General features: G+C 44.1%; 1 protein-coding gene across 3 annotated transcripts in view; it reads left to right on the top strand.

Moving 5' to 3' along the window:
* The window catches only part of PTP4A2 (protein tyrosine phosphatase 4A2), a 57639-nt gene extending 35146 nt beyond the window's left edge, over nucleotides 1-22493 (top strand). For all 3 annotated transcript variants that reach the window (XM_060257910.1, XM_060257912.1, XM_060257911.1), the window contains exons 3-6: nucleotides 2201-2293; nucleotides 8527-8657; nucleotides 12502-12576; nucleotides 22076-22493. In XM_060257910.1, the coding sequence (XP_060113893.1) occupies nucleotides 2201-2293; nucleotides 8527-8657; nucleotides 12502-12576; nucleotides 22076-22184 (408 nt within the window). In that variant the 3' untranslated portion in view covers nucleotides 22185-22493. The remainder of the gene's footprint in view (nucleotides 1-2200; nucleotides 2294-8526; nucleotides 8658-12501; nucleotides 12577-22075) is intronic.
* Nucleotides 22494-23183: the final 690 nt, after the last annotated feature.

The raw sequence follows: 23183 nt of genomic DNA, 5'->3' as shown, positions 1-23183 counted from the left end.
ATCCTACTGGAGGAGGAAAATACAGAAAACTTTCCAAGTTCTGCAACCAATCTGGGAATAATGTTTGCTTACTTCAGTAGTAAACTACTTATAGTACATTACCAGGAAGCTAGAGAACAAGGCTGTCCTTTAGATCAGAAATGTCTCAGGGCTGTTTCTGCCAGGCAATCATGTGCTTCCTTTTTTAAAGGAGGCCCCAGGGGGAGGAGGTGCCAACTCTGCTGTTCTGCATTGCCTGTCTGAACCTTGTTCCATCTTTGGGATACTCAGTATTTGTTCTTAACGGGGGGTGGTGGTGGTGGTGTATATAAATAAATCCTTAATGTGATTTCCTTTACTGAAGGATCTCAGTAGTCCATTTCATTTCCCAGGAACATAGCTTTGTAAACAATATTGAGAAACAAAACTAATACACTAGTAAAATCAGTGTAATTTTGAGATCTTAAAACTAAATTGGTGCCACAAAGGTGACTTTCTTTCCTTCTTTTTCTGTTGGTATTTATTGAGTTAAGTTTTCTCAGGCCTTTGCAGCAGGCATACCCAGGAGGAGAGATTATGCTGACATACTTTGTCCTTGTCCTAGAGTATGTGTTTACTGCGCTGGTAAACCTATTAAACAAGGTTTCTGCTGTGTACTCGCAGATACAATGGAGATACCTTAAACAGGGCAGCCATGCTGCTCTGGAATAGAAGAGCAAGATTTGAGTCCAGTAGCACCTTAAAGACCAACTAGATTTCTAGGGTATAAACTTTTGAGAGTTAGAGCTCCCTTTGTCACTGATGACAACATAAGCCCTTCAGTGGGCCTTAAAATAGTTCGAACATTGCCTTTTCTTTGAGGACCTGTGTGAGGATTCTGACACATAGATGAAACCCAAACTTGTGATTGTTTGGGTTGACCTGTTCCTAGTCAGTCAATACTTATTCCCTGCCTTTCTGTGTGCGATACAGGCCTTAGCCTGCAGGTGCTTGGAACACATGTTAAAAATGGCCCATGAGGTAAAGGAGGGGATTTCTACAGTTCCCAAGGCACACAGAATCCCATCTTCAGTCTTGTTAAAGAGAAGGTTCAGATCCTCATGGCTAGAGAGGTTTGAAAATATAACTGCAAATGTGTTAACAGATCAGAAGCAGATCAAAAGTTCCGCTTTGATTTGACTCAGATATGCTCAAGAGTAGTAGCAGTTTCAGAGTAAGAATGTTTTTAGCGTAAGGTCAACACATGGCATCAGTGGTGGTAGCAGAGCTAATTAAAATGAAATAGTGATTACTATCTGCCTTGTGATTCTCTTTTCTGATGTGACTTGTGCACCATTCATACTATTTTCAGTGTTGCCTTGCACAGAAACAGTTCTGGTAGTTTTGCCCTAAAGTCTGAATTCTGTGCGCAAGCTAGGGGTAGAGGATGACTGAATTGATCCATGTCTTGCTGTTCTGTTTTGCTCTCATCTCCCCCCCCCCCCCAAAAAAAATAATAGAGTGACATTCTACCCTAGTATATTGCTTTTTCAAGAGCAGCCTGGGGTTTTGAGATACCCTAGGCAAAATGTGAAGGTTTTCTTTCCATAGAGAATAGAGCCCATCTGATGTGTATAGCCAAACCGTTCTGTGCCTGTCATTCATCTTTTTGGCAGTTACCTCTTTTACTATCAAGCCCTTCGGCATTCTTTACTCATGGCTGTTCCTGGACAGCAGAAACATATGCACTAGTGTGATTTTTAGAAAAGGGCAGTTCCTTAAGTTGCTGCTATAGCAAAAGTACTATTATTTAGGCTGTCCAGGAGGCTGCTGACAGTCAGTTATGGGTAAATCCAAATCTGAGTTCTTGCCTGCTCCCATAAGCAAAACTGCTAGTTCTCTGCCATTATATTTCTGAGACCCTTCATGGAATGCCCCTGTCTTCCTAGGGTTTGAGAACAGAACCCTAGTAGCATTCTCACTTGTGTAATAACCTCCCAAAGGGCATGTGCATGGCACATTCTCCTAGTTGTGTTATTCTCTTAGGAAGTTGGTTGGCATGTTTTTAGTTCTCATTGCTGGTTTAATCAGTACTCTTGTCCATATTTTATTATGGGTATACTCTTCTTCTGTCTAATGCTATGCTTCCTTTATCTTGTGAGTTGTGCTCTGGGAACCCTTTCTGAGTAGGAAGGTGGAATATATATATAACTTTAATTTTTTGTTTTGTTCGTTCTCAAAGGAATTGAAAAAGTATGGAGTGACAACCTTGGTGCGGGTCTGTGATGCTACCTATGATAAAGCACCTGTTGAAAAAGAAGGAATCCAAGTTCTAGTAAGTACCTTTTCATGCTCTGTGTGGAAAATAATCCCATGAAGGACAGAATGTGTTTGTGTTCTGCTCTGATTGGTGTTCTTGCTTCATGATGACATAGCGCTTCAGGGGTTGATCTGAAGCTCAGGACAATGAAGTACCTGTGTGATTACTGAAGAGCTTGTAGCCAGCATAATTTTGAAGCTAAAAGAGTGTGGAATGCAAGTTGTAGGTGAACTCCAGGAGAGGCTTGAGGCACCAAAGATGATGTATTTTTTAATATAGGATTTTCCATCTGTTGAGATAATTAGATGAGTCTTACCCAGCCACCATTCCCTCTGCTCACCCTGGCAAGTAGCTCTTTAAAGCTAGGTAAGGTAGTATATCCTCATGAAAGTGTGTGTGCATACACAGCTGATGGAGAATACCAGCTGCTTTTCCTGGCTGGAAAGAAGAGGCCACCTCAGATGCTATTACAGAGTGCTATTACAGAGTGATGAGAGGGAGGCGTTTTTGCTGGGAGGCAGGTCAGTGGTAGCAGGAAGTATGCAGGTTTGCCACTAGGATGATTTCCCAAGGTCATCTGCTGTTCAGACAGGTGAGTGCAGCTTAACAGAGCTGTGTAAAGGCTAGAACAGAAACTAAGATCCAGAGCTTGAGCAGGGATGCTCCTTTGCATATTTGCTGCAGTAACAGTTGGCTTTTCTGCCTCAGGCACCAAAATGGCTTGCATTAGTCCAGATGTTCAGTGATGTGTGGTGGTGTCCCCAATTTGATCTCTAGAGGAAGAAGTTCTTTGAATAGTGCTGGAACAGGCTTCTTGGTGATGTTCACAACCACTTAATGCTCTCATTTTGAAGGATGGAGTTGATACTTCTCACTGTCTCTTCTCTCAGTGGAACCAATTACTGGAATTAAAATACATTATGTTTTTCAAGCAGTTTTTCATGTGAACATATCCTTTGACAGTCATTGTTCCAGAATTACTTTGTCTATAATTAGTAGAGAGAGTGATGGCTGAGTTTAAGCTTTCTGAGATATGGTCACTATGGGCCTCTCATCCATGGGTTTTCCTTTCCTACCCAACTTAATACTTGGATGACTGGGAGGCCAGTTAACCAGTGAATTGGACATATGACTGGTTCATAGGAAGGAATGTATGCTTCCTGGAAACTGATCACTTGTAGCAGCGCAATGGGCTGAATCTCCCCCCCCCCCTTCTGTGAAAAAGACTCCCTGTTTTGTTTTTCAGAATTTAGATTTAAGCTAACCACTTATTTAGTCCTGAAAAGAAGAGCAGGACAGTGGGGCACTCACCAAACCTTAGTTTTGAGGAAAACCCTGTGAGCTTTGGAAAACAAAATATATTATAGCTTTTTAAAACCTTTTTATACACACACATTTACTTTACTGGTAGATGGGTGTGAGTGGGTGGGTAGGGGGAAATGGCTGTCTTTCTCCTTCTGCCCTGATAGATGGTGAAACAGGTTAGCAAAATTGGATACAGCTTGTTTAAACTGGTAGTGTTGGTAATCAAGCATATGCAATAAAGAGATTAAAAGGCAGGAGAAAGCAAGGGGTGGGACTGGATAATACAGGCATCAGAATTCATACCAGCTGTTGCATCTTTGCAGGTTCATGTCGCTGCTCTTAAAAATAGCTCTTCCTGAATAGCCTACATTGCTTGAGATAATATGCAGGAAAGACAAGACTGAATTCTCTTCTTATGCCAGCAACATCAACAGGAATTTTGTGTGTTGACTGCTTCAGGAACCAGGGTTTGTCCAGACAGTGAGCTGGCGGGTGCTGAGCCACAAGAAGCTCACAGGCACAGTTGCAGCTGCAATAGCAGCTTCTCGCTTTCCAGGCTGCTGTCAGGGTGGTTCATCTGCAGAGATAGCCTTACAGGCAGCAGTATTTTCTTAGCCCCAGATGGCCTGTGAAAAGGAGCAGAGAGCATTCATTGCTTTCCTGGATGGCCAGACATGATCAGACTGCACTTAATTTATGCCAGTGGTAATGTTTTAAACAGCAGTTGCTGAAAGTGGTATTTTTTGTACTTCACTTCATCTGAGGTTTGGAGGTCCACAGGGTACTGGCATTTATTCTGGCAAGCTGTAGCAGCAAACCTGCGTGTAGCTATCAGCCTGTGAAAAAACACACAGCTTTGCAGTGTGAGTGCCGGTAGTCTTATTGGTCCTCAAGGTCTATTCTGGGAACTGTGATCAACGGATGACAGCCTCATCCTGGTGACGTGGCATGTGCAAGAGCTGTCTTGCTGCTGCTCAGACCATGATGGCTTGTGCTGGGTGTCCCAATGGAAGATCCATGCAACTTTCCCGCTGTTTCCTGTCATGCCTTTTTCTGTGACCTTGGCTCTTCTGATTCTTTTACCTTCTATCATCCTAGAGTGCCCTCTTTGAAATAACTCAGTTTTCAAGGTCCTTGTCTTCAACCTGAAATGTCTGCTCAAAGTTCTTATGCTGTGCTACTTTGGCTTTCTCTCTTCAGATCCTTCCTCTTCACGCTTTCTTTGTCTGAACCTGTCTGCCAAAAAGCATCTTAAGCCCACAATGTTTATTTGTCCCCTGTTACACTCTCCCTTTCCCTTTTTCATTTGTGTAATACTGAACATTCAGGCAGCAAGTTCCTTGAGGGCAAGGTCTTGCTTATTTCCTCTTTGGTTAGCTATCTGGTACATTGTTATCCCACCTTTCCTGAGAGACACTAAGGACAGCATACATGGCTCTCCATTCTATCTTCCCAGCAGGGCTGGGACGTCCATTAGGTGACCTTAGGACATCGTTTACAGATGCAGCCCTGTGAGGCACCCCCCCAGGCAGTGGTGGTGAAGTGAGCGAGGAAGGGAGAGCTGCTGACCTTCCTGCTCACTGATAAAGGACCCACTGATCAGCTGATTGACAGGCCCTTTCACTGGAGCCCTCCTGCGCCTTTTAAATCATGCAGGAGGGAGGGAGGCTGTGGCTGCAGAGGCAAAGGTGGTGGGCGAGGCTGTGATTCAGACATGCGTCTGGATTGCAGCCCTGGCAGCCAAGTCATACCACACCGCCGTGCTGGGGCACTCGGCATGGCCTCTGGTGTTGGCACAGAAGGGACCTCCACCCTGCCTCCCAGGTAAGGTGGTGAGGCTAGCACCTGTGTGGAGGGGGAGTCAGGGGCTTTGCCCATTGTTGGGGGGCTAGGAAGTCGGGCTAAGGAGGCACCCAAGCAACAGCGCTGTTTCCAGCAACCTTGTGGCATAGTTTCAGAAGGTACCTGTGTTGGTCTGCAGTAGAATAGTTAGATTTGAGTCCAGGAGCACCTTAGAGACCAACAAGAGTTTCAGAGTAAGCTTTTGAAAGTAGAGGCTCTCCTCGTCAGAGGTAAGTTAGGCTGAAAGGGATTGACTGTCCCAAGTCAACTAGTACATTTCATGGCAGAGTGGGGATTTGACCCTGGGTTTCCCAGATCCTAACCCACCACTGTAACCACTTTACCACTGTGGCGCCTTGATGTTCATTGACATTGCAAAGGGGGGAAATGCTTATATCTAAAGTTTGAGAGGGATGGTTGACTTGGATAGTACAATATAGTTAACCTTCATTATCCAGATCAACAAATGGAATACCAGATCAGCAATAGCCGTTGTATCCAGTCTAATCACAGATCTCTTGACCCCAACCACCTTAGAGGCAGTGCATTTGAATTTTATTTACTTCACTCATACCGTACTTTCCTCCCCAGAGAGGATCCAAAATGGCTCACATCATTCTCCTGTCATCCATTTAATCCTCACAACAACCCTGTGAGGTAGGTTACACTGAGAACATGTGACTGGCTGAGGTCACCCAGCAAGCTTCTGTGACAGAATGGGGATTCAAACCTGGGTCTCCCAGATCTCAGAATGCTGTGTAACCACCATCACACTGAATTTCCAGGTTCTGTCACTTCCATAATTACCCTGTTCTTGCAAAGAGTCAGGCCGTGCCCAGGTCAGAACAGCAAGAATGCAGATAACTTAATTTTATGTCTGATGATGCAGGTCATGTTTGCAAAGTGACCTCCAGCTACAGTCATATTAAGAACAGTTGGATTTATATGCTGCCCTTCACTCAGAGTTTCAGAGCAGTTTACAATCGCCTTCCCTTCCTCTCCTCACAACAGACACCCTGTGAGATACGTGGGGCTGAGACAGTTGTGAGAGAACTGCTCTTGAGAGAACAGCTCTGAGAGAACTGATTGACCCAAGGTCAACTAGCTGGCTGCCTGTGGAAGAGTGGGAAATCAAACCCCGGTTCTCCAGATTAGAGTCCACTGCTCTTAAACACTACACCAAACTGATTCTCTTAGGAATTAAAACTGGCAACAGCTTCTGTGCTTTCAAAGGAAGGATTCACTGGGTCTCAGAATAACTTTTTCGGTTTCCATGTTTTTGCTTAAAGCATATTCCACTGACTTAACATACTCTCACACATCAAAGTACAGTGGTTATGTTAGTAGCAACAGCAAAACATAAGTATACCTCTGTGAGAGAATCATCCAGTAAAAAACTAAACCATCACCTATCCTGTCTGCCTTGCCTTGGAAGTTATACATAGAGACCTTGCAGTGCAAAATTAGTGAAGCCAATCATTATTGGTTGTTCCTGATCACAGTGGAGTTCTAAGGTGCGATCAGGAAGATGGGGTGCAATTAATTCTAGACACACACAATCATGCATTGCTCACATTTACAGCGATTGTTACTGACAACCATGAAACTAGGGTTTGGAAAATGATGTGTTTCTTGGAGGAATCTGCCATTATCACACTTTCTCATGAGGCTTTGGTAGCTGCTGCATTGATGTAATTGGATTACTAATCTGGCTAATTAAGGAGAGCTCTAAATGGATTAAAAGGATAAAAATAAAACACATTGATGTTGTCAGAGATGACAGTTCCTGTAAACATTAAAACATTACTTTTTGGATTAAAAATAGCCGTTCTCTTTTGAAAATAACATGAGAATTAGCCGGCCATGCTGAAATCACTAGATGCTGGTCTGAATAGCGGTGCTTTATATTGCTTTCTAAAACTGTAAACTTAATGTTGATCTTTATAAGGAGAGCAGTGTTGTTCATTTGACAAAGCATGCAGGGTTCCTTTCACATGCTCAGCCCAATTTTAAACATTGTTGGTGTTTTAAATGCCAAGCATAGCTTTTTCCCCCTGAACTGATACAATGAGTTGTGTCCTGCGTTACAATCCAGTGAGTTACCCCAATGAGTTTCAGAATAAGGAAGTAAACCAGCCTCCTGGAACTTCAAGGGATGCAAGTAGCAGTGTTTTGGTTCAGGATGTGAAAGACCCAGGACTAAATCCCATCTTTGTCTTGAAGCTGTCAGGCAAACTAGACAAGTCGTTCTCTCCCAGCCAGGAGGTCATTGGCAAGACAATGAGTTTAAAAATTGGAGTTTTCCAATTTCTAAGGAATGCATTGGATTTTGCTGCTGCCTGAAACATCTTACAGATAATTACATTTATAGTCTACCTTGAGATGAGTTTTTGATTCTCCGTTATGCTTCATGAAGAGTTTTGTATAGTTCAGATATAGGCAGGGCTTTTTTTGTATCAGGAACTCCTTTGCATATTAGGCCACACTCCCCTGATGTAGCAATCCTCCAAGAGCTTACAGTAGACCCTGTAAGAACAGCCCTGTAAGATCTTGGAGGATTGGGGGGGGGGGGGGAGATGTAGCCTAATATGCAAAGGAGTTTCTGCTGCAAAAAAAGCCCTGGATATAGGTACCCTACCAGACATTGCATCAACAAGGTATGAGCTAAATATTTAAAAATAGGTATTTTAAAAGTATGTTCAGTTTGTCTCCCAGGTCTGTGTGTTTGTAAATGGCTTCTGCTAAATCAGAACAGCAATTTCACAATTCCATCCAATTAGTGTAATTCAACTGCTCACATTCCATGGAGTTCATTTGAAAATTTAGCAGCCAATTGAGTGATAAATATAAATATCACTTAAGGCAGTTTAAAATAAAATATAAATCAGCATTAAAGCAGTGTACCACAGGTACACCATTAAATGCAGGCTGCAAAATTCATATATATCAAAGAGTCAGGCATTTCAGAGTTTCTGAAACTGAAGACCTATTTCCCCTATTTTTGTGAGCCCTTCAAGGATGGGGGTATATGTGGTAATGCTATAAACTGATTTGCAGATAGAATTAATTTGTGGAAATAATACTTTCCCTGCCCTCAATAGGACTGGCCATTTGATGATGGAGCACCACCCCCAAGCGAGATTGTGGAGGACTGGCTCAACTTGTTGAAAACCAAATTTCGTGAGGAACCTGGCTGCTGTGTTGCTGTACACTGTGTCGCAGGGCTGGGAAGGTAAGCTTCTTGGTTTAGCAGAGAATCTCAGGTTTCTGTCCTGGTTTGTTTCTGTTGGATCTACCATTTCGGCAGTGTAAGTATAGCTGTGTAGTGACACTTGTTTGCCTGTCTGCCAGAAAGCTGATTGTCAGCTATGTATATTGGTCTCAGCGTTACAAGGCTGAAATCACTTCTAGAACTGAAAACCAATCGTGAAAAACCTTGTGACTTCAGTTCATTCATACTGGATTAGATATCGGTCCCTTGCTATATCAGCAAGCTTTGCAAGAAAACTGTGATCAAGAGGGTTCAACATGTTGATTATAAACCTTGGATTAATGTTTTACATGGTACAGTATCCCTTTAAAGCAGGGGTCCCTACCCTTTTTGAGCTTGCAGGGAATCTTTAGATTTCTGACATGCAGTGGAGGGTGCAACTTCAAAATGACTGCCTTGTGAGGTGGAACCAAATACAGAATGTCAGGAAGTGAGGTTATGCATAACTAATAGTAATTCAACATTTCAGGCAGAAGCTTTTAACAGGATGCATGTAAATTGAACATACATATTAAAAAATACTACATTTTGCACACACAGCCTTACCTTCAGTCCTACAGTGAAGATCCTTGTACTGTGGTGGCAACTGCAGCCAAAACTTTTTTAAAAATCTGCATAGCCATTCAGAAGCCCTGCTGGGAGGGAAAAACCCTCATCTGGCCCCACTCATGTGATGGGTGCTACTTTAAGTGTAACCTCTTTCAATGTGGGTAGTTACAAATTGGTAAAAAGGGTAGACTCTAATCCACAGTAGTGCTGTGACTGTGGAGCAGGGGTCCCCAACATGGTGCTTGTGGGCACCATAGTGCCCTCTCACACCTTTCCTGGTGCCTGCCAAGTGGTTTTAAGAAAATAAATGGGGCTTTTCCCAGCCAGGTTTCTGATTGGCCATTTGAGATTTGAATGGCCTTGTTTTGGCAGTACATGACCTTCACAGCACAAGGATCTTCATTGTGTGACTGAAAGTAAGCTGTGGCAGCCATTTGGGGTGGCTCTGCCTCCTGTGGCATCCATTTTGTGACTCTGCTGACCACACTGTATCACAATTCCAGCAGAGCTTGTAAGCGCAAAATTGAAAATGTGTCTAATGCTATTAGAGTTGCAGAGGTCACTCAGAGCAAAGCATAATCTTGGGGCCTTCCTCCTGTACCCCCTGTGCTGTTGATAGATGACATAGTGTATTTAAGTATATGGAATATTGACATGCATTATGCAGTTTAGTATGTTGCATCTAACAATGATAATCTCATGAATAATGAATATCGATTTACTCTAGATAAATAAAGTCTTCCTATTTGACTGCCTAAGCAGCTGCCCTGAAAGTCAGAATTCAGACAGGCACAGCCTTGTTTGTCCACTAATTTCAGGCAATATGAACCAAATCCATTGGGACCTTGGGGCAGTTCGTAGCCCTGCACCCTGGGATGGCATTCAGACTGTTGAGAGCTGAGAAAAAAGATGTGACTTTCACTATTCAGATTTTCACCCAAAGATTGATTTAATGGCTCCTCTGTGAGATGGTGTGTCTGGCATTAATCTTGCTTGTGGCCTTTCTTCAGACTAAAGTAGCCAAACTAATATGGGTAAAAACCTCAGAGGATAGTGGAGTAGTAGTGTTCTCAACAGGGAGGCAGGGTTTTAAAATAGACTGTGGCATTGTTGTGCTCCTTCCCTGACTTGCTAGTTCAATTACTGTTACCTCTCAAGAACCCTTTTTCATGCTCTGTATAATAGCTGCTGGCACTCCAGTCCCATTTGTCATTTTCCCTTTCAGTCCTGAGTTTTTGTGTATTATATATCATGGCCAAAAACACTAGAATTTGAGGTTGATCAATAGTAGACTCAAGGTAGATGAAAAAAGTGCTTAGAATGTCATCTTGTATAAGCTTAACTGAAAGTCGCTTTTTTGCCTGTTGACACCACATCATGGAGATTAAACAGCAGATGATATGGATACCAAAGGCATTGTTATCTTGGAGGCAATTATTTATATTACTGAAACATTTTAATGCCACCTTTCTGCCAATTTTAGGGTCCCCAAGGCAGTGAACTATTAAATATTAGAACAAGCTGTTACAATAAATAATGTTAAAAGCAATTAAAACATATGCATGGGAAGAAGGTTAGTGAATGAAGCCAGATGAAGCAGGTAAGTCATTGGCCTGCTGGCAGAAAACAATGAAAGCGGGCAGACAGATCTTCTTGAGGAAGGAATTTCATAATTTGGTGCCACGACTGAGAAGACCCTTTCTCAGCATGTACCTACCTAGTCCCTGAAGAACTGTGATCAGGTACTCATATGAGAGTTGGTGGTTTTTAAGATACGTTGGTCCCAAGCTATATAAGGCTTTGAAGGTCAGTACCAGTGCCTTGAAATGTGTCCAGAAGCTAATTGAGAGCCAGTGTAAATGGAATAAAGTGGAAGTGATGTGGTCCATATGACCCACTTCAGTCATAATTTTGGTTGCAGGATTCTGTACTAGTTATAGGTTCCAAGCACTCCTTAGAGCCAACTCCATGTATAATGAATATCAGGGCTTTTTTTGAGCAGGAAAGCAGTTCCGGTTGGCTTGGTGTCAGGGGGTGTGGCCTAATATGCAATATTAGGCCAAAACTGGTCCACCAGCCCAAACTGAAAGGTTGAAAGGGACTCTGGCCGCTGCTGCCACCTGGTTAACCAGCAGGGAACCTGGAGAAGTAATAGAAATAACTGGAATTATAATTGCTTTGATGAAGGATGTGTTTTGTTGTCTTCAGATCTAAGAGAGCTATTTCTTTTTAACTGAGGCTTCAGGAACCACCAGTTGCAAAGTAAGGCATCTCCCAGGGCAGAGCCTGCTATAGCTACCTGATGCAGCTTTTATGCCATACATGGGATACTAACCTATAGAAGTACATAATATATTTGAGTTGCTGCAACCCAGGGATTCCAGCATCAGCTCCTAAGTGAGCTTAAAGACTTGGTCAATTAATGCAGTCATTTTACAGGTGATGAATACTACCAAGAGTGAGAGAAGTGATGAGCCCTCCGTTGGCATTTTTAAACAGGACTTAGTGTCAGCCTTCTTACTTGCCAGCAAGGGGTGGCTGCACTGCCGCTAACAAGATGGGTTACCATAGCAATGGGGGCAGTGCTCATTGGGTCAGATCCTTCTGGAAATCAGGATGGGTGGTGGTCTGCAGACTTGAGGCCTCTGTTTAAGCTAGCGGATAGAGGGCAAATTTAAAACAATTACTCAACAAAAAATCATGATCAAAGAGAAAATTAATTGGGTGATGGCCCCATTTGCAATAGATGCACACGGAAGAAGAGCCCAGAGGCCTGACAAGCTGGTTGGAGAGGTGGAGTAGGCCACATGTGGCTGGTTGTTGAGAGGAGCAGGAGCATGAGTCTCTGCAGTGGTACAAAGCCCCAAGGGCTAAGGTATGCAACTTCCTCTATTGCACCGACATGGGAAAGTGAAACCTGGTTCTGGCTCCTTGTCCAGGCATGCTTCCAGGTGGAGCTCTTGGAAGAGCTGGTATCTCACTTAAATGGCTGACACGGCCATTGGCTGCCAGCGGACTCTCTTTTGCTATACTTCTTAGTGAGACATCCCATGTGCAAGGCATAGTACTGATGCTCTATACTGAAAGGCATATTGATTTGGCACTACACCCAGGGCTAGTAGTGTTACATGAAGCAAGCGGATGTTGCTCTGTAGGTGAAAAAACCCAGAGTCTTGGGGCTGACATTTGCAATGGTTGGAACTGTATGCTTGAAGGTTCACTGGGCTCAATTTAAATCATTTTCCTTTCCTTCCAGAGCCCCAGTTCTGGTTGCCCTCGCTCTCATTGAATGTGGAATGAAGTACGAGGATGCTGTGCAGTTTATAAGGCAGTAAGTCAAGGAGACTGGTTTCTCTCCACCCAGTATGCTGAGCTACCCCTTCCTGATAGGCCCAAATTGTCCTGCTTTTTAACAGGAAAGAAAAGGTAAAGGTGTGCAAGCACCCTGTGCAAGCACCAGTCGTTTCCGACTCTGGGGTGACGTCGCTTTCACAACATTTTCATGGCAGACTTTTTACGGAGTGGTTTGCCATTGCCTTCCGCAGTCATCCTCACTTTCCTTCCAGCAAGCTGGGTACTCATTTTACCAACCTCAGAAGGATGGAAGGCTGAGTCAACCTGAACCAGTTTCCGCTGGGATCGAGCAGGTCGTGAGCAGAGAGTTCAGACTGCAGTTACCACTCTGCGCCACGGGGCTCTTCCTTTTTAACAGAAGAGGCAGGCTATTCTTTTTATTTTAATTTTGCTAGATATTTTACTCCACATCCTTCAGCCTCCATAACATTATTTACTATTACACTTTTAAAATCCTGCCTTACCTCAAAGGAGCACAGGTTGACACATCTGGTCTCTGGAGGTAGGCTAAACTGGGAGTGTAACTGTTCTCCCAGGTTACTCAGTGAGCCTTATTGTTAAGCAGAGATTTGAACTTTGGATCTCCCAACTTTGGACTCTGTCTCCTCTAGGCTGATAGATTAGCTATAAACATTTTATTTATTTCATTATACGCTACCTGTTGGAATCTGAAGCAGCTTACATAATTCTCTTTTCCTTTATTTCATCCTTACAACAACCCTATAGGGTAGATAAGGCTGAATATGTGTGACTGAACCAATGCCACCCAGAAAGTTTACATAGCAGAGCATGGATTTATACCTGGGTCTTTCAGATCCTAGTTGGGTGTTCCAACCAGTATAGCTTTGCTGGCCCTTATCTGCTTCTCTGCCTTGGGTGATTAGCAGGTAAGAGTAAGGATGTAAAATTTTCAGAAATTTTGACGCCACAGGGAAACTTTGCTCAGTTGTTTGGGCAAATACTTGTAGAGGGGAACCTGAGCTGGGTCTGAAGCAAATCAACTCCTCTCCTTACACGGTATTGCCCAGACTTTCAAAGCATTCTTTTCAACAAGAAAGGAACCAGTTATTAATGGAAGATTTGGTGCAGTCTGTTAACTGATGAATTCTCCCTCTGAGTCGGAGGCCAACTTGGGTACTTTCCACCATCTTGTCAGGGAGGCAGGAAATAGAATAAATCTTATTCCTCTTCCTTGACCCTGGAGCACCCAGATCTCCTCAGTTTCTTTCCTGCCTTTAGAGGGAGAGCAACTAGCTAGCTTAGCTCCTAGAAGATAGGAAGCAATTTTAATCCTATTCTTTATTCCTAATCTAATTCTTCCTTTTTTCCCAACCTTACTCCTCTGTCTAACAATCTTCTTAAGTTCCAGTCTGTTACACTGAGCTACTTTCACTTTCCATCTGCCTTTACACCTTCACAGTAGTTGGGAGAGCGGTGCGGCAGCGGCTGCTTTTAAAGCGGCTGATTTTTTTCCCCCTTGCCTTCACTTGCGGAGCGCAGCAGAGCGGCAGATGGAAAATTTCAGGGATGAGTTTCTAGAAGATGCGTCCTCTGTAAGTCCTCGCACTGAGGCTGTGGGAGTGGACCCCGGGACCGGCATGTCTTCCCAGAGTGCTGCGGTTCCCGGCAACGTTGCCCGTTTTAGTGACTTTAGTGATTTTAGTCACCGCAGGCTGAAACGTCCAGGGGCTTCAATGGAAAGGCTTGAAGTTCCTCCCCACCAGAGGCTCGCATCTGATGGCAGCCATTTTGAAGGAGGATTTTTGGTGCGCCAGACAGGCGCCAGGAGCCTTATGCTTTGCCCCTTGGGACGGTTACCAGTCTTCCGGTGGGAGACAATACAGGAGGCCAACCCCTATCGGATCACGCCTCCACGGTCGACTCAGCCCTAATACAAGTGGCAATGTACTGTACCCTAAAGGGCCATTTTCTATTGAATTTATGACTATGTTCCAGCAAACAATTAGAGCAGAAATGTTTAATGCCTGTCAATTAGGGGCTATGGGCATGGGGTCAGTGGGATCCAGATCTCCTTCCTCCTCAAGGCGCCCAGAGAAAAATCTTTCCAGAGAGCACAACTGGCCAGCTAAGGCAGCCAGAAAAGAGATCTCAAACTTTAGATTGTTAGAGGAAGATTCAGAGGAGAATCAGTCGGATGTGGAGTCACAATCCAAAGATCAAGAGAATTTTATTTCAGATGAGGAGGTAGAGGATGTCTGTGTCCCAGAGCAGTCAGTTCGCTGTTTTAAAGCTGATGGCTATCAGTATTTGTTAACCAGGGTCATGGCAGCACTGGCGCTCCAAGATTCTACCTCCGGGGAGGAGAATCCCAGTACCAATACCAATCCCAGGAATAAAACTACTGGGGATAGGGAGTTTTTCCCAGGCTCACACACCACTACAAAGGTTTTCTCTTTTCCCAATTCTTTGAGAGACAATTAAAAGCTGAATGGGGAAAACCTAACTCTAATTGGCAGTTGCCTGCCTTTATAAAAAAGTTATATGATTTGCCTGTTTTTGCAAACGAAATGTTGCAGGTTCCAGTAGTGGCTCTTCAAAATCCGGGTTTGATGTCAGAAGACGGGCACGGTTCCATTAGAGACAATTGGGACAAGAAAATTGACCTAGCCCTAAAAAGATCACACGAGGCAATTAAGGCATGTACTGCATCGTCTATTGTATTTAGAGCAGCCATAGTCTGGGCTAGGAGACTCTCTCAATTGCTACCAGAAAATAATAAGAAATTGATGGAGGGAACCACCAGACTACTTAAAGCAGCAGAGTTCACGGCCGACGCTTCTCTAGATGCCCTCACCTTCCGTTCCAGAGGTCTGGCATCAGGGGCAGTAGCCAGAAGAGGCATCTGGCTTAGAGCATGGCCTGCAGACAACCATTCCAAACAAATCGTGATATCGTATCCATTTCAAGGAGAAAAGCTCTTTGGTAGTGCCTTAGATAAGATCTTAGTGGAAACCAAAGACAAAAAGAAAGCCATGCCAAGGAACATTCGCAGAACTGACAGAAGAAGCTTCTATTCTCAGTCCTTTCGTTCCTCACACACATTGGCCAGATCAAGATCCTATGCAGATAACAAGAGATCATCCTGGAACCAACCAAGACAACCCTTCAGAAAAGGATTCAATAATCCTAGATTCAACAAGCAGAATTCAGAGCGTAGAGACAAGCAGGACTGGGAGCCAAAATTCAACAAGGCGTGAGTGGACTTCAACTCCTGTAGGGGGAAGACTTCAATATTTTCAAGACGCTTGGGAGGCTTCCCAAACAGATTGCTGGACATTAGAAATCGTGTCATGCGGGTATGCAATAGAATTCAAAAGCATTCCACCAGAACATTTTCTGGTGTCCCCGATCTGGAAGAACTCTACAAAAAGATCTATAATGAACAAGGCCATCACACATCTCTTAGAGATCAATGCCGTAGAACACGTTCCAACAGATCAGAGGGGTTGAGGTGTTTATTCAATATTCTTCACGGTTCCCAAGAAAAACGGGGACTGGAGAGCAATACTCGATCTAAAGTTTCTCAACAGGTTCATTCATCTACGACACTTTCGTATGGAGACCCTGAAGTCAATCACAGAGGTCTTACAACCAGGAGAGTTCCTCACCTCACTGGATCTCACAGAAGCTTATTTGCACATTCCGATCCAGCTATCTCATTGCCGGTTCCTTCAGTTCTGTGTGGGGAACAGACACTTTCAATTCAGAGTGCTTCCCTTTGGTCTAGCCACGGCCCCCAAGGTATTCACAAAGGTGATGGTAAATGTTGTGGCACATCTCAGACTACAGGGGATACACGTTCATCCATACCTAGACAACCTTCTGATCAGATCAGCGTCCAACCGGAAAGCTCTGTCGGATGTCCAAGCAACTATGCAGTGTCTACAGGAACACGGCTTTCTTATAAATATAGCCAAGAGCTCTCTAGAACCAACACAAAGGTTGGAACACTTGGGGATGATTATAGATACACAAAAGAACTCTTTCTTCCGAACGACAAGATACAGAAAACCAAGCAACTCGTGAATTTAGTCATTCGGAACACTCACACTCCATTATTGACTTTAGCCAACTTGATGGGCTTGCTCATCTCAAACATAGATGCAGTTCAGTGGGGCAGATTACATACGAGACTGTTACAAAGGTTAATCCGCCCTCACCAGTACCAGATCATGACAAAACAGAATCCACAGATCAAGGTCACATTAGAGGTCAAGAAATCTCTGATGTGGTGGTCCAGGGATTTCAATCTGTGACAAGGGAGAGTTTACTATCTTCCCAGAGAGATGCAGCTGTTCACAGATGCCAGTCTGTCAGGTTGGGGAGCAACGCTCGACAACATACCAACGCAGGGTCGATGGTTACTCTCAGAAACCCAACTTCAGATCAATGTATTGGAACTACGAGCAATACGCCTAGCCCTATTATTCTTCACCGATCAGGTACAGAAACAGCATGTACTAGTAAGAACAGACAATGTGGCTGCAAAGTCCTACCTGAACCATCAGGGGGGCTCGAGGTCGTCACCTCTGTCCAGGGAAGCAAAGACATTATTCAATTGGGCAGAACACATCAAGGGCATTGCCAGTGTTCAAGCAGATTGGCTCAGCCAAACGACTATACAACCAGGAGAATGGAGATTAAAGACGTCAATATTCCAGCAGATAGTCGAACAGTTTGGTCAACCTATAATGGACCTGTTTGCTTCTCACGACAACTACCAGGTAACAACCTTTTGCACCAGATTTTTTTACCCGGCTGCAGCAGCGGTGGACGCACTGACAGTGAGTTGGCCTCAGGGCCTACTGTATGCCTTCCCCCCGATTCTGGTGTTGTCAAGGTTTCTTCGACAGGTACAACATCAGAAAGCACGGGTCATATTAGTAGCCCCGTGGTGGCCACGATGCCCATGGTTCTCATCTATCCAAAGGCTATCAACCACTCAACCTCTCCGGCTAGAAATCGTTCCAGACATGTTGATGCAGCATCCAATTTGGCATCCACATCCAGATTGGCTGCAATTGACCGTGTGGAAATTGAACATTCTACATTCCTGAAGTTAGGTTATTCTTCAGAGATCACTGACACATTATTGGCCTCCAGAAAGAAGTCCACCATTAGAATTTACAATACCACTTGGAAAGCTTTTCATAGCTGGTGTTGCAGAAAAGCAAAAGATCCACTAAATCCATCAATTCAAGACGTATTGGAATTTCTACAAGATGGATTATAATCTGGACTGAAACCAGCCACTTTACGGAGACAGAGAGCAGCACTATCTTCCGTATTGGGACTGATACAAGGTAAAGATCCCTCCAAGCATGCACATGTACAGAGGTTCTTAAGGGGAGCCACCCTCAAGTGCCCTGCACAGACTCATAGGTTTCTGACGTGGCATCTACACACTGTCTTGTCCGCACTCACTAAAACACCTTTGAGCCTATTCAAGGCATTTCTCTAAGATGGTTACACTTAAAGATAATCTTAATAGCGATCACTTCAGCAAGAAGCATGTTGGAGATCAATGCACTGTCTGTAAAGAAAGAACTTTGTATTTTTCACAAAGACAAAGTAGTTCTTCGTACAGATCCTACTTTTCAACCCAAGGTTGTGTCAAAATTTCACAAGTCTCAAGAACTTCACTTGCCATCATTTTGTCCAGACCCTAAACATCCTAGGGAGCGAATGTGGCGTAACTTAGATGTCAGATGCTGTCTAAAAGCATATTTAATCAGGACTGAACCAATCTGGAAAACGGATGCCATGTTAATTAATATTGCACAATCAAGATTGGGCCAAAAGATGTCAACTTCAGCCATCAGCTATGCTATTAAACAATGTATTGCGGAAGCCTATAGAGCAATGAAATTAGAAGTACCCAGAGGTATTACAGCACATTCAGCTAGAAGTGCTGCAGCTAACGCAGCCTTTAACAATTATGCCTCTGTAGATGAGGTGTGCAGGGCCGCAACATGGTCCTCTATCTCAACATTTGTCAGACACTACAAATTAAACTCCTACAGTTCAGCAGAAGCAGCATTTGGCAGAAAGGTTTTACAACATGTGGTCCTAGAAGAGAGCAATGCCTCACCCAGTCATTAATTTACTGCTATAGGAGATCCCAAGATGGCCTTCGACTCAGAGGGAGAATGGCCATTGGTACTTACCGTGAGGGGTCATTCTCCTCTGAGTACAGGAGGACATCTTGCCCACCACGTTGCATCGCTTATACTAGGGTCTATTCTGCTATATCTATTCCATTTTCTTCTGCTGCTCTACAGTTCTTTACAGTTCTTTATGTTATGCTTTTTACATATTAACTGACTTATTACTGTTTCCTTATTGTGAGTAAGGGTGATAGTTTAGAGACTGCTTATCGGAGTATCTCAACTGAGGAGATCTGGGTGCTCCAGGGTCAAGGAAGAGGAAGAAGAATTATTCTATTTCCTGCCTCCCTGACAAGATGGTGGAAAGCACCCAAGATGTCCTCTTGTACTCAGAGGAGAATGACCCCTCACGGTAAGTACCAATGGTTGCTCTTACACTTAATTAGGGCTGTCAGCTGATCAAAGATATTTGTTTATTCATATATCCTTTAATTAACTACTTGGTCAATGGATCTCACAGACTGCCAGTTTGACATTTGTAGAATGAGAGTGCTTTCCTTTTAACAATCAAGTTCCAGGATAAAGTGTGTTTTTATTTTTACTACAGTGATACAGAACAAGAAAGGCCTTCGCAGATGTGCTTTTAGTAGGCTTCTGATTTATCTTTTTCTGCAGTGCAGGACCTGCTGCAGAGTTCCTTCTTCCTACACTGCCATGGTGCCATGAACACTGTGGGAGGAGCCAGTGCTGCAGTTCCTCCCACATTAGTGTGAGCCTAGTTTTTCCGCGGTGGATCTTAGCTGGGAAGGATCCTGCAGTGTGGGCTCCTCTTGTGTGGTCTGGGCCATCTCCTCTTACCCCAATAGCACAGGAAAGATCAGGGATGCTGTATCTGCCATACTGCCATCACAGCTTGCAAGCCTAACACGTAGATCCCTTTGAGTGCCTTAATCTTTCCCAGTTTGAAGTCTGCCTTCCCTGGCATACAGAGGCGTGGGCAGAGGACAAAATAGGAAGCCTATTGTTAGCTATACAATCCTGGAACAACCAGTTTATTTTTAGAATGTATTTAGTTATTTACTTTACTTTTCTGTCCGGTGAAGGATGCAAAGTGGCTAATGTTATTTGCTTTATCCTTGTAGCCATCCTGGGAGTTAGGGTAGGCTGATAGTGTATGATTGGCCCAAGGTCACCAAGCGAGCTTCCATGGCAGAACAGGAATTCGAATCTGGATCTCCCGGCTTTTTGTCAGACACTTTAACCACTAGACAGAAGTGTTGAATTAATTTGTTATAAGGGTCAAATCTGACATAAATATCACTTGGGCTGGACCACGCGTCATAAAATGTACTGCTGGGTACCAGAAATATAAACATTATAAATGACACAGGCAAACTCAATTTATGATATTATTTTTTACTCAGAATACAAACAAAATCAGTTGATTCCTTGGAATGAAAGCAATTGATTTCCTGGGGAATTTCAAAAGCACCAATGTAATCACATGCAAAACTAGGTTTTTTCCAAGGGATGCCATAAAAGGAGGGAAGGGTACCTTATATTTCCATAAAAAGTAGTTATTTTTTGTATATATATGTAACACTTTTAGGCAGGGGGTTGTTTTGGTAGAAAGAGCACAGCAGGAATTTATTTGCATATTAGGCCACACCTCCTGACGCCAAGCCAGCTGGAACTGCATTCCTGCTTTTTAAAAAAGCCCTGCTTTTAGGAGACGAGTAACCTTCCTTGCAAGTAAATAAGGTAGTTTTTAGCATTCCCCTCCACCAGTATGCCCAGCCTCAGTAGCTGAGCATGGCTACAATCGGTCTCTTACTCTTTTTCTCCTCTCTTCCCCGTCCTATCTCTGAGGATCTTGAGGAGGCATATTGGATTTCCCCTGTGCTGCTCCAACCCCACCACCACCAACTACCCTATGAGGTGGTTCAGGCGGAGCAACCAGCCCTGGCTGACCCAGACAACAGGGCTCTGGCTCAGGCGGAGGGGAAGCAGAACCTGGCTCTCCCAGATTCCTGCCCCCCCCCCACCATTGGTTCTCATCCCTCCTGCATTTCGCACAGAAGTAGTGGAGCTGAGGGGGAGACCTGCTGGAGAGGCTGTTTCCAGAACCTCCAAGGGATGCTTTTTGTCCTCTGACCCCTTTTCCTTTATGGGCTGAGAACAGGTGTGGGGGAGAATGGAGGTTGCCATTCCCCCAACTGCCACAACACTCACTGCCTCCTGGCTCTGTGGCTGTTCAGATTAGCAACGGGGAAAATGCCACCTATTTTTCCCTTTGCTTGTCCAGTTCCTTCTGAGGCCAGGACATCTTTCCCCTCAGAGCAGCAAACAAGAGATGCCAGACTCCAGGTGGGACCTGGGGATCCCCTTGAATTACAGGCCATTTCCAGATCAGTCCCCCTGGAGAAAATGAATGCTTCAGAGGGTGAACTCTATGGCATCATATCCCACTGAGGTCCCTGTTGACCTGGAAACTCTATGGTATGCACAAGACAGCCCAGTTGCCTCCCAACTCATGCACTGACCCTCCTCTTACCTGCCAGCCTTGTCCCTTCACTAGCAAACTGCTACCCTGTGAGTCTGCTTTTGCCACCCCCTTCATGGTTGCCATTTGTTGTGGCAGTGCTGGCTGCTTCATCTCAGCCCCCCATATAGAGGTTTCACCAATCCTTGCTGAGGCGTGGTTGGAGGAAGCAGAAGGGACAAAAAATCCAACACCATCTTTCTCCACCTTTGTTCCCATTCCCTGTCTCGGTTCGGCTCTAGATTGCCTGGCACCCTAGGCAAAGCTAACCCCCCCCCCCACATTGATAACGTCATTGAATTGCATAGGGCCCCCAATTCACTGGCACTGTAGGTAATAATCTAATTTGCCTAGTGGCAGGGCCAGCCCTGTTCCCTCCTCACTATTTCACCTCAGTTTCTTAGCCCTTCTACCTCACACCTCACCGCATGTAGCTGCTTGCCCCCTCCCAAGCAGCCCCCACCTTCTCTTTTTTGCACCAGTTACAGGCCGGATAAGAGCCCAGGATGGGCTAGCTTTAGCCCCCTGGGCCACATGTTTGACACCCCTGCACTAGAACATGCTAACTCAAAGGAGTTTGCTCAATATTTGCCTAGCTGTCTTGTCTTAGCAGAGAAGCCCCAAAATGCAGATAAACAAGCTCTACCCAGCTTACTTTCATCTTCATTCCCACACTACTGTCCCTGCTGCTTTCCGAGAACGGAAGTTTCCAAAGTATTGCCATGAGTGATGGAGGGTAGGGGTCAAAACCATGAAGTCCTAACTGTGCCACTAGATCTAAACTATTGGCTGCGCTTCTGTTGCAGGAAGAGGAGGGGAGCTTTCAATTCCAAACAGCTGCTTTACCTTGAGAAATACCGACCGAAGATGCGATTACGCTTCAGAGATGCCAACGGCCACTGCATCGTGCAGTAAGGGGGAGGCCCTCCGTGAAGTCGTCTTGATGCTATCATGGCTGTCTTTCTGGACTCGTGGAACCTGAAAATGTAATTCTGGAATTGAATGACATCCTCGTCATGGCAGTGGAGTTGGTGCTCCTCAGCTGTTGTCCTAATGATGATGATTGTGATAAAAAAATAAAATTAAAACAAAACATTTCAGTGAAGGATTGTCTTCTCATGTTGCAGTCTGATCATCTGCCAAGAAAGTTCCTTGAACCTTCTGTATTTTTAACTTTTTTGGAGAAAAAAACCTAATAAAATCAATTTTATGTCTCAAGAAAAACAAGAGTATCAAGGTTGTGCATATATCATAATCTTGGAGTGAAACAGCCTCCCTCAGCTAGGTCCTGGTATGGGGATTAGTTTTGGTATTTTAATGGTCATTTTCTTTCCTTGTGCTGGCAGGCAGAATTTGAAGTGATGTCTTTGTAGCTGTATGTGAGCAGTCAGCAGCCTTAAGCTCAATTGAATGACTTTAGTGGAGTTTTTATGTCCAATTTGCATCTGATGGGATGTTTGTGGTAGTTAGGCTTATTAATGTGCTGGGTGAATGTCCTTTATCTTACCTGGATGATACTTTTAAGTATTGTTCAGCTTACAGATAAGCACCTGGCCATTGGAGATGGGGGTAAAATAACTCTGACTCCTTGGTGTGCTGTCCAAAATTCTGAGGATTGTTACATTTGTAGCCGCTAAAATTGTCTAGGCATTCAGATTATGTGATTGCAGATGTGGTCCTCAGTGCTAAAATGCTGCCTTACAAAAGTGTTCTACTCTAAGAACTTGGTTGGACGTTTACTTGCAAATTGGGCAGACGTTTATAGGAAGCACTAGGCAGCCATGTTTTACATTGTCCAGATAAACAACATAGTTAAAAAGGGTGCCGTTGTCCTACAGGCCCTGTGCTTGCTTTTTGTGTGATCTTTGCGTCTTTGAGTGGAATAAACTTGACTGAAAGCTGTTTTGAATACGG

The sequence above is a fragment of the Heteronotia binoei genome, chromosome 17, assembly GCF_032191835.1.
Source record: "Heteronotia binoei isolate CCM8104 ecotype False Entrance Well chromosome 17, APGP_CSIRO_Hbin_v1, whole genome shotgun sequence".
NCBI classification, from domain to species: Eukaryota; Metazoa; Chordata; class Lepidosauria; order Squamata; family Gekkonidae; genus Heteronotia; species Heteronotia binoei.
Note: the sequence above shows the minus strand (reverse complement) of the source record. Positions and strands in the feature narration are given on the sequence as shown.